The sequence below is a fragment of the Cryptococcus neoformans genome, chromosome 8 (assembly GCF_000149245.1).
Source record: "Cryptococcus neoformans var. grubii H99 chromosome 8, complete sequence".
Classification (NCBI taxonomy): Eukaryota; Fungi; Basidiomycota; class Tremellomycetes; order Tremellales; family Cryptococcaceae; genus Cryptococcus; species Cryptococcus neoformans.
In genome coordinates, this window is record NC_026752.1 from 634,586 (window position 1) to 644,585 (window position 10,000).

A 10,000-nucleotide genomic window follows, 5' to 3' on the forward strand; every position below is an offset into this window, starting at 1 on the left:
CGTAAAGGCGGGCAAATGTGCCTGCCAGTCTAAGTGGGATACCAAATAAACATGGGAGATGGTGGTTGTGACGCGGGGGTTGAGATTGCCATATTCCAGCCCACTCGTAATCTCACGCTGCTTCCCATTCTGCCCTCTCCGTCCCCCTCACCGGCAACCACAACGCCATGGCCAGTCTCGGTACGTCCATCGCCTCCCCTGCCATGTATCTAGCTGACAATCCACAGTCGCAATCCTCGACGTCAAGGGCAAGGTCCGTATTAACCTGTCTCCTTCCCTGCCAGTCCACTAACCGCGAACCTCGCAACAGTCCCTTATCCAACGCTCATACCGCGATGATGTCCCTCCTTCCTACATCGAACGATTCCTGCCCCTCATTCTTGAAATGGAAGAAGAAAATGTGCCCGTGACACCTTGTTTTAGTGACGAAGGAGTCAATTACATGCATATAAGGCATAACAATCTTTATTGTGAGCAGTGTGTGCTGGAGATGGTCAGGAAGACGGTGGAACTAAATGTGCTGTCTTAGTGTTGGCGCTCTCAAAGAAGAATAGCAACGCCGTTGAAGTCATCTTTTTCCTCCATCGACTTTGCTCTGAAAGTCCATTCATTGTCACAACGGGATTCGGCGGAGCTGACCATACCTGCAGGTCCTCACAGAGTACTTTAAAGAGCTTGAAGAAGAATCGATTCGAGACAACTTTGTGATCATCTACGAGCTATTGGATGAGATGATGGATTTTGGATATCCCCAAACTACAGAGAGCAAGATCTTGCAAGAGTAGGTCTTTTTTTTTCCTTTTTGGAGTGCCGCATAGTTGGTGCGTTGGACTGACTCTTTGAGGACAGGTACATTACTCAAGAATCTCACAAACTTGAAGTGCAAGTCCGGCCACCTATGGCCGTCACCAATGCCGTCTCATGGCGTTCAGAAGGAATTAGGTATAGGAAGAATGAAGTGTTTCTCGATGTCGTGGAAAGTGTCAACTTGCTCGTACGTCTCTGTCACTTCATGTCCCATCGCACTCCCCCGGGGAAACTGACCGCTTTGATAGGTCAATGCATCCGGCAATGTCATTCGCTCTGAAATTCTCGGTGCTGTCAAGATGAAATGCTACCTTTCCGGTATGCCCGAACTCCGTCTAGGCCTTAATGACAAGGTCATGTTCGAAACCACTGGCCGTGCCGCGCGAGGAAAATCGATCGAAATGGAAGATGTCAAATTCCACCAATGTGTCCGACTATCTCGATTTGAAAATGACAGAACCATCTCTTTCATCCCGCCTGATGGAGAGTTTGAGCTCATGAGCTATAGGCTCTCGACACCGGTGAAGCCGCTAGTGTTTGTCGAAGCTAGTGTGGAGAGTCACAGAGGATCTAGAGTGGAGTATATGGTCAAGATCAAGGGGCAGTTCAAGAGAAGGAGTACTGCGAATAATGTGGAAATTTATGTGCCTGTGCCGGATGATGCGGACAGTCCAAAGTTCAGAGTAAGCTTTTACCCTTTAAACAGCGGATTGTTGGATAATTCTAACCCAAAAATCAGGCATCCGTCGGATCAGTAGTGTACGCACCAGAAAAGTCGGCGTTTGTGTGGAAAATAAAGCAACTTGCCGGGGGAAGAGATTATCTTATGCGGGCACACTTTGGTCTTCCGAGCGTTAGGAATGAGGAAATTGATAAGCGCGCACCTATATCCGTGAAATTTGAAATTCCCTACTTTACCGTTTCTGGTATACAAGTACGATATCTTAAAATTGTGGAAAAGTCTGGTTACAAGGTACGTGTCTATTCTCTCATCTTGTCGCACAGACCCGAAAATTGACTGGATCTAATCTGTGACAGGCTCTTCCTTGGGTCAGATATATCACTCAGAATGGCGACGATTACGTGTTGAGGACAATCACAGACGCAAAAACTGCGCCTTTAACGGGCGTCTAGTAGTTTTAGTTACGGCGGCATAGAGTTGTCTTTTGGGATAGATGTACGGGATGAATGCATGTAATTATACGCTCCTTTTGGAATGACGAGTTGTTTGCAGGGTAATAAAATGATTCTTGCCAGGAATGAAGTTTAATCACAATTCTGTCAAACTATGGATCATCCATCCAGCAATCCGTCCAACCTCTTTTCTTCCACCGGCCTACTTGTGCACCCAGCTCTCCATTCCCGCCAACTTGGGTGCATCGTTGCAAAAGCTGGGGCATGCACAAAGGCAAGCTGGTAGGTGAGACTTGTAAAGCAAGATACCTGGGTGGCTGGGTCATCTGGGTGGATGCTAGCGCTTCAAAGACTGCCATCTGTGGTAGCCTATCAGAGTGCAGCATATGTCAGGGAGGAAGGACCGTATGAGGTGACTGATGGAAACTCACTTTTTGATGGGACCGAATGAATTTGGCCGTCGGGCTTGTTTGACGAGGGGCGAGTCAATAGCTCAACCTTCGTTGTTTGCGCCCTGTTCTTGATGACACGCCGCTCTAGCTCGACACACCCGAGGTGGATCAGCGCCCCGTGCATGCACGCCTCGGCCGCCTCCCCCGCCTGCTCCTCCTCCATAACATCCTCTTGGGTCTCGAGCCGCACCCACGTAGGGCCACGGAACGCATAGCTCAAGTTCCGCACCTTTTCCGCCCAACCCGGCCCGTATCCCACCATGTGCTTTACCACATCCGCCCCAAACACAATGTGGTCAGCTCTGAGGAAGAGCACCTCTTGCACATACCCACCGCAGGACGTTATAGCCTTCACGCTCGCATACCCATTCATCTTGTAGTAAAGAAGCGCCGCTCGCTCAGTTTGATACACTGCTTCTTCGTCTACAAAGGTGATGCTCGACATTTCGTTGAGAAGCAGTAACTTGCGGGCGGCTGGTCGGAAAGAGGCTATACATCCCGGCGGCGGGTCGGATCGATTGAGCTGGAAGACTTGTTGTCTTTCCTTGCGTGACCACCTCTCTGGAGGGTCATCATCCCAGTCTACCGCTGGCGTTTCATCTTCATCTTCATCTTCTTCATCTTGGAGGATAGGGTAGAAGAAATTTACCACATTTTTCCTGTCAAGCACCACATCCTGATACAAATAGTGGACATGGGTATTGTAGAGGGATCGACATGTCCGTATCAAGCCAGGCGTGGGCGTTTGACATACAAGATCGTACACTTTTTGCTGGATATCAGAAGAGAGGGAGTGGAAACCAGACAAGAAGGTTTGTGACATGCTGCTGCTGAGTGCAGATGTCTTGTATCTGGAACTCGTTATAGATAGTTTCGTAGTATAAATGACAGTCTATCAATCACGCACGCACGCACTGTCTCATCGCTGTCGGCCGAAACTGTAAAATCCAAAACGCCCTTATCTAATCTCTTATTATACCATTCCACCATCTTTTTTTACGAGGCAAGCCCATTTTGTTCACATCCTTTTTGAAAATCAACTGTATAATTTTTATAATAAGCAAGATGAAAGTAACTATTATATGCAGACCCTTTTTTTTTTTTGTTCTTTGTTTTTGTCCCCCTTCACCTTCCCCCTCCGGCCCCTATCACCGATTCTTATCCAGATATTCAAAACTCCCCCTTTATGACTGCACACCCGCCTGTCCACTTTCATACCAATCCTGCACGCTCTTCAACAATCTCACCACCCCATTCTTATCCCCCACCCTGACTTCATTAATACTAATCCCGTCAATCTTGACACCCGCATCGACAAGCATATCCATCATCGCTATCAACCCACCCAACCCCGGCTGTCCATCGGCTTCGCGCTCGAAAGCTGCAGGAGAGACGGGGGGGCTAGGCTCGACGCCAGAAAGAGATTTGACGAGGGAAAAGATGATTTCGCCAGAGACGAAGGATTCAGGGAGGGAAAGAGTCGTGCGCGGGTAGGTCGCTGGGAGATGGGTGTTGACCCATTCAAGAAGCTGGGGGGCTTCTGATGTGGAGACGTTGCTGGGAGCGCCGGGAGCGCCACCGCTGCTGGTTTGGCTAGTCACAGGAGCGGCAGCCGCACCAAGAGGAGCAACACCATCAGCGCCAGCACCAGCACCAACACCAGCACCAGCATTAGACGCGGGTTTTTGTGTGTTCTGGCTAAAGTTGCTAGAAGGGCGTCTCATATCCCTACTCGGTCGAGCTGGGGACGCACCCACACCAAGGTTCTGGCTCGCACGACGTTTTTCCCCAGAAGTCGTATCCAAACTCATCTAACAATGGTCAGTTTTTACAAAGGATTGCACAAAAGAAAACATACCAAGATATTAGCGTCGTGCGGAGTCAACTGGTTTGGATTCTCTCTCCTGGTAGCGCGCTGCATAGCCGCTCTGGTCGCGGGACTAGGCGGTCTCGGCGCAAGCGCCTGGGCCTCTGCAAGCGGTATCGTCGGGATATTACACGAGCTCGTGATCGGTTTGGTGTAATCCCTCGCGATCGTAGCCTTTAACAATGCCTTCATCCACCCCCGCACTACCGTTTGCTCGCTCGACGAAAAGGAGTGGCTCTTTGCACCACCACCAGCACCACCAGCAGCACCAGCGGCACCACCAGCCCCGGTACTCGCGGCGAGACGGAAACCGTACGAACCAGGGTTTGCATTTTCGTCCGCCATGATTCGGTGGGTGTGGAGGAGGTCGATCCGGTCTTTAAGACTGTCGGCATGTTCGGATTTGAGAATGTAGAGCGTTGAACCTTTGAGGACGACGTAGCGGGATTTCCACCCGCCGTACCGCTCTCCCTTCTTTTTGAGGTAGCCGGCGTGATCGGGCGTACCGATCTGTTTCAAGGCTGCGCCGCCTGTCGATACAGCGATAGGGGTAGGGCCCGAGACGCGCTTGTTCTGCGGACTGGCAGGCTGCATCTGATGTACTTTACTACTCCCAAACCCAAGCCTTGAAGACGACGATCTCATTCCCTGCTGGTGCTCCCCTGTAGTGGGCGAGCCAGCACCGGCAGCACCGGCACCGGCCAGGGGTGCAGGGGGTTTCCGGTTCCTTCCGAAAAAGCTCAGTCGATCTTTGGAATCTACACTAGGTTTCCCGCGCTTGTGGCCGAGAGACCCGAGGGAATCGCGTTTGGTGACGGTAGAGCCGGCGGCGGTGACGGGACTGACGGGTGTGCTTGCCGCGGTGGTGGTGCTTGTAGCGCGGACTGAGCTGGATGCAGTGTTGGACGAAGGAGGGGGTTGGGAGGAGCGATTAGAAGTGGTCTTGTTCACTGCTGGCTGGGCTTGGGTTTGGGGCTGGGGCTGGGAGCCACTCTCGTTGATAGATTCCATGATAAGAGGCGCAGTGTGCGCGCTTCCGCTGTGTTTCCTCGGATGATGAGCCCATGCGCCGTATGCACCCTGTTCCTCTGAATGACTCGGCATAGGGGGAGTAGACAGGGGAGGAGTAGATGGGAAAGGTTGACTTGCACCGACACCGACACTGTATGAAGATGGGGGAGCGCTCATGCCGCGCAATGAAACGCCAGGCGACATGTGGGTAGGCAAGCCAGAAGGGGAGAATTGCTGGGAGGACGAAGAGACCATGGAGGACGGACGTCGAAGCTCGGCGATGGCGGCTGCGATTCGCATACGTTTGCCAAAGGCGGGGATGTCGAGCTCTTTGAGGAGGTTGGCGTCGAGTTCAAGTAGGACATCACCAGAGATCTCGTGTTCTGTCGTAAAAAATCGTTAGCACAAATGGATTTTTTTTTTTTTTAAAGATTTAGATACTTGCCCCTGAATTTGTCACAGATACTGTCGTCAAAGCCCTTTGCCTGGGCCCAAGACACCACATCGTCCACAGTCCAGCTGGTCGGTGGCTTGGCCGGGATGCTGGACGAACGGTTGGACGTTGAACTCGGTGGTGCGGCGGCGTTTTGGGCAAGAGGAGTCGGGGTGATGGCACCTAGAGTAGTAGGCGTCTGGACAAGTGGAGGGGTGGCGGGGATGAATGCTGGTTGGAGAGTGCCGACAGATGGCTCGCGTTGGTCAGAAGAGGTGGGTACGAGAGGAGTCAATTCGGGTTCGGGTTTGGGCGTTGCGGCTGGGCCAGGGACAGTAGCGGCCGCAGTGGAAGTGGCCACAATAGGTGCGGGGATCAGAGCAGGTTCGATGGTTTTCGGCTCGGCGGGAAGCGTTTCAACAGGCTCATCATGAAAACCGTTCACGTCCTGCGACTCTGTCCCGATACTTACGATACTTGTCCTGGACTTGGTGACCAGAGGCAAGCCCTTTCCAAAGTCTTCTTCCTCATCTTCGCTCTCGTCCGAGTAGACAAACCCAGTCTCGTCCCTTTCCCGCTTCTCATTGGCGAGTCTCGCCTGCTCGACGAGCTTTGCTCTCGCATCCTGGCCGATACCCAACTCTGCGTGCTCGTGCTCGTCATCGCTCTCGGGTCGAGCATAGGACTCGATGGCATCCTGGATGTCACCTATAGTGCGGTTCATGACGTTGCCGACATTCGCAGCGGCGGCACCGGCAGACGCTGTCGCCGACTCGAGGATGCCGCCTTGCGCATCGGTCGTGCCCTTGGGCGACTCGTTGGGGATGGGGATGTCGGGGACGGCGAGGCTGTTGTCGGCGGGCCAAGCGCCGGGGGCGGGATCGTCGGCTTGGGGGAGAGGCGGCGTTGGGGTTGGAGCGGGGATGGCCGCGGGAGGTGTCTGGGTGTGGATGGAGGGCTGCTTGGTGGACGGCTGCTTGCCGTTGACGGGATTTTCCGCGGGCGCCGGCGGGGTCTCTGTCTTCGCTGGGGTGGCGGGCGAGGCGGGCGAGGCGGGCTCGGGAGACTCGGAGATGTAGGTTGCCGGGAAGAGGCCTTCTTCGCCCTTTGGATTCCGTCCCTAGAGGAGGATGGTGAGCGGGGCGGGGGACGCAGGGGGGTACTCACTCTCCACCAGCCGTCGCCAAAGGCCTCGTCTTTCTCAAGGACGACGATGTGGTCGCCGGCGTGGAAGTCGAGCTCGTCGCCGTGCTCTGCGACAAAGGTGTGTATGGCGCGGACTGTGAGCGCCATGCTGGGTGGGGGGGAGGGGGAGTGAAAGAGGGAGGGGGAGTGGAAGAAGCAAGGAACGTTTACGGATTAGGAAAGGGCATTAGAAAGTGTTCCTAATCTGATTAGGATCTGGGATAGCTCAGGGCGGGGGAATAAGCTCTCGCCTTGTGCCACGCCAGATATATCGATCGCATCTCAGCTGTGACTCTCAACTCCCCCTCCCCCCTCCCCCCCGCCATGCCCAGCACCAAAGGCGTCATCCTCGTAGGCGGCCCCTCCAAGGGCACCCGTATGCGGCCCCTCACCCTCGACTGTGAGTCACTCCCCCCCGCCCCCCGCTGACTGCCGCAGGCCCGAAACCCCTGCTGCCCATCGCAGGCAAGCCGATGATCTGGCACCCCCTCCAGGCCCTCTCCAACGTGCCCGGCCTCACCGAAGTCATCATCGTCGGCTTCTACGACGACGCCCACATGGCCGGCTTCGTCAAGGAGGCCAAGCGCGAGTTCCCCAACATCGCCATCAGCTACCTCCGCGAGTACAAGGCCCTCGGCACAGCCGGCGGCCTCTACCACTGTCAGTCTCCCCTGCCCCCCTCTGAACCATGCTGACTCTCCCAGTCCGCGACTCGGTCCTCCGCCCGCCCGTCCCGCAGCACATCTTCATCTGCAACATTGACATCTGCTGCTCCTTTCCCTTTGCCGAGATGCTCGACCTCCACACCGCCCACGGCGGCACCGGCACCATCATGGGCGTCAACGTCAAGAAGGAGACCGCCACCCAGTACGGCTGCATCGTCACTGACCCAGAGACCAACCAGATGGTCCACTACGTCGAAAAGCCCGAAGGCTGGATCTCCAATATAGTCAACGGCGGCGTCTACCTCTTTGACAAGTCTCTCTTTGACGTGATCAAGGTCGCGATGGATGAAAAGACGGCTCGGGCCGCGTGAGTTGTTTTCGTATAGCGCGACTCGACTCGACTTGACTTGGCCGCTTCTACAGGGAAGACCCCCTCGTCAAGCCTGACGAGATCCTTCGTCTCGAGCAAGATGTGATTGTGCCCCTGGCTGCCGCTAGGAAAATGTACGTCTACCAGACACATGATTTCTGGCGACAAATCAAGACCGCCGCGTGAGTCTTTTTCTTTGTATTTTCCTTGCAACCCGACTTGACGCCCGACAGTTCCGCGGTGACGGCCACTGCCCTCTACCTCTCCAACTACAAACTCACCAACCCGTCCCTCCTCGCCCCCCACGCCCCCAACATCATCCCGCCCACCTTCATCGACCCCTCTGCCACCATCGACCCCTCCGCCAAGATCGGCCCCAACGTCGCCATCGGCCCCAACGTGACCGTCGGCCAAGGCGTTCGAATCAAGGACGCCATCGTCCTCGAAGGATCGACTTTGGAAAAACACAGCTGTGCATTGAATAGTATCGTCGGCACCAATTCCCATATCGGCGCGTGGTCAAGAGTCGATGGTGAACAAGAGTTTGACAGGGAAGTCAAGGGCAAGATTAGCGTCACCATTTTGGCGTCTGAAGTTTCGTTGGCGCCGGAAACAATGGTCAGGAGCTGTATCGTCCTTCCCAACGTGCGTGTCTATTTTTTTTTTGATTGCGAGTCCCCCCCGACTGACAGCCTTGCAGAAAACGCTCACCAAGAACGCTACGAATCAAGTTCTTCTCTAAATTCTAAATTCTAAATTCTAAATTCTAAAACCACATTCTTGTATTCTACGCGTCTCCTAGATCTTGGTCAATCTTTTTTTTTTTTTTTTTTACGTGTCAGTACCAAAAAAACCACTATTTAAAATACATATATAGACTGCTTTACATGCACAGTGGTAACCCGATCTTACCATCTAAATCATCATCATCATCAAAAGAAACTACTCTACATTTCCAATAATCGGTCAATCGCCAATCCCAAATCATCATGACATCCCTCCAACACCGCCTCCACAATCTCTTCATCCAACGCAGGAAACATTTGGTGCAACGTCTGCACGTTGGCGTGGCGTGTTTGCGCGTACGTCTCTTGGGAAGCGTCGATACTTGACTGGATCTGAAGGGCGGAAAAGTCGGGAAGGATATCTGAAGATGGTGTTCCTCTGCGTCAAAACCCATCCCCGGTCAGTCGCTGAGAAAGAAAAAAGAAAAAAAAAAACGGACGTTCTTGAAATACCCTCATCGCCAAACGTTGGTCTCCTCGATGGACTCTCTGGCGTCACCGCCCTGAACCTCCTGGAACCAAACACATCTCTCGGGAAAACACCTCCCGGTCCTCTCCCAGCCGACGTTTCACCTACTGTCAACATCCCCTGAACTCTCCCCCCTCCACCTCCGCCTTCACCTTCCTCATCCTCATCACCACTCCCATCCTCGCTCCCTTGCCTCGTATCCGCAGGACTCATACCTTCCAAAATCTTGCCAATCGCGTTCAACGGCTTGCTAACCGCTTCCTGCGCCAAATTCCCCGTCCGCGCAAACCATTTCCGCGTCCCTTCAAGACTAGCTTGCGCAGAAGCCATGCTCAACGGGCGCGCCGCTTCGTCCCCGGGTGTAGCAGCTGCAAACGGTGAAATGAGCTTACTATCCCGCTCCCGTTCCCGCCGCTCCCGACCTTGGTCCTTTTCCGCCGCCGCCGGCGTCCTAAAACTAGCAGCGGACAGCGGCAGCATGCCGCTCCCATTCTTCTCGCTTGACGGGCTTGGCGGCAGTTCTTGGATAGCAGCCTCCACATGTGATTCGAATTCCGGTTGGGTGATGTTGGAAAGCGAAGAAGCGTCCATGGTTTCGATGAATTGGATGGCGCCGCTTATGGAAGACAGGTAGTAGGCCGCTTCGCCTTGTAATTTTGAATGGCTGCGGAAACGTTGGATGTATCTATTGTCGGGGAAAAAATAAAATAAAAAACGGTTTCAGCAAGGCGAATCATGCAGATTGGTTAAAAGAAAAGACAACGTTACTCGAGGTTGGAGATGAGGTTCTCAGGGTTGGCACGGAGGACGACAAAGATGAGA

At 53.8% G+C, this 10,000-nt stretch overlaps 5 protein-coding genes; 2 read left to right on the plus strand and 3 right to left on the minus strand.

Moving 5' to 3' along the window:
* The first annotated feature begins 123 nt into the window (after nt 1-123).
* Nucleotides 124-2,022, plus strand: CNAG_03317 (AP-1 complex subunit mu-1). XM_012195521.1 has 9 exons: nt 124-180; nt 228-253; nt 311-470; nt 530-597; nt 651-781; nt 850-994; nt 1,056-1,490; nt 1,547-1,780; nt 1,846-2,022. The coding sequence occupies exons 1-9, from the start codon at nt 168-170 to the stop codon at nt 1,939-1,941; spliced, it is 1,308 nt and encodes a 435-aa protein (XP_012050911.1). The 5' UTR covers nt 124-167; the 3' UTR covers nt 1,942-2,022.
* On the minus strand, nt 1,972-3,270 carry CNAG_03318 (hypothetical protein). The gene is made up of 2 exons (XM_012195522.1): nt 2,373-3,270; nt 1,972-2,310 (listed from the first exon to the last, which is right to left on the minus strand). Exons 1-2 carry the CDS (start codon nt 3,214-3,216, stop codon nt 2,279-2,281), a joined length of 876 nt encoding a protein of 291 aa, XP_012050912.1. The 5' UTR covers nt 3,217-3,270; the 3' UTR covers nt 1,972-2,278.
* Nucleotides 3,271-3,326: 56 nt separating this feature from the next.
* CNAG_03319 (phospholipid binding protein) lies at nt 3,327-7,059 on the minus strand. XM_012195523.1 has 4 exons: nt 6,872-7,059; nt 5,717-6,824; nt 4,252-5,654; nt 3,327-4,204 (listed from the first exon to the last, which is right to left on the minus strand). The coding sequence occupies exons 1-4, from the start codon at nt 6,995-6,997 to the stop codon at nt 3,578-3,580; spliced, it is 3,264 nt and encodes a 1,087-aa protein (XP_012050913.1). The 5' UTR covers nt 6,998-7,059; the 3' UTR covers nt 3,327-3,577.
* CNAG_03320 (mannose-1-phosphate guanylyltransferase) lies at nt 5,927-8,836 on the plus strand. XM_012195787.1 has 7 exons: nt 5,927-5,979; nt 7,103-7,289; nt 7,328-7,549; nt 7,594-7,921; nt 7,978-8,106; nt 8,158-8,569; nt 8,625-8,836. The coding sequence occupies exons 2-7, from the start codon at nt 7,214-7,216 to the stop codon at nt 8,664-8,666; spliced, it is 1,209 nt and encodes a 402-aa protein (XP_012051177.1). The 5' UTR covers nt 5,927-5,979; nt 7,103-7,213; the 3' UTR covers nt 8,667-8,836.
* Nucleotides 8,646-10,000, minus strand: part of CNAG_03321 (vacuolar protein sorting-associated protein 9) — a 2,998-nt gene continuing 1,643 nt past the window's right edge. Inside the window, exons 6-8 of the mRNA XM_012195524.1 lie at nt 9,947-10,000; nt 9,150-9,863; nt 8,646-9,088 (exon numbers count right to left, since the gene is read on the minus strand). The exon at nt 9,947-10,000 is cut by the window's right edge and continues 58 nt beyond it. Coding sequence (XP_012050914.1) covers nt 8,872-9,088; nt 9,150-9,863; nt 9,947-10,000 — 985 coding nt within the window. The 3' untranslated portion in view covers nt 8,646-8,871.

Coding starts and splice junctions, on each gene's coding strand:
- CNAG_03317 (XM_012195521.1), top strand. Junction 782..849: donor GAGAGCAAGATCTTGCAAGA/GTAGGTCTTTTT, acceptor CTTTGAGGACAG/GTACATTACTCAAGAATCTC. Junction 995..1,055: donor TGGAAAGTGTCAACTTGCTC/GTACGTCTCTGT, acceptor CCGCTTTGATAG/GTCAATGCATCCGGCAATGT.
- CNAG_03318 (XM_012195522.1), bottom strand. CDS start 3,216: ATGTCACAAACCTTCTTGTCTGGTTTCCACTCCCTCTCTTCTGATATC. Junction 2,311..2,372: donor TCATTCGGTCCCATCAAAAA/GTGAGTTTCCAT, acceptor GCACTCTGATAG/GCTACCACAGATGGCAGTCT.
- CNAG_03319 (XM_012195523.1), bottom strand. CDS start 6,997: ATGGCGCTCACAGTCCGCGCCATACACACCTTTGTCGCAGAGCACGGC. Junction 6,825..6,871: donor TTGGCGACGGCTGGTGGAGA/GTGAGTACCCCC, acceptor ATCCTCCTCTAG/GGACGGAATCCAAAGGGCGA. Junction 4,205..4,251: donor CGCACGACGCTAATATCTTG/GTATGTTTTCTT, acceptor GACCATTGTTAG/ATGAGTTTGGATACGACTTC.
- CNAG_03320 (XM_012195787.1), top strand. CDS start 7,214: ATGCCCAGCACCAAAGGCGTCATCCTCGTAGGCGGCCCCTCCAAGGGC. Junction 7,290..7,327: donor GCGGCCCCTCACCCTCGACT/GTGAGTCACTCC, acceptor TGACTGCCGCAG/GCCCGAAACCCCTGCTGCCC. Junction 8,570..8,624: donor GCTGTATCGTCCTTCCCAAC/GTGCGTGTCTAT, acceptor ACAGCCTTGCAG/AAAACGCTCACCAAGAACGC.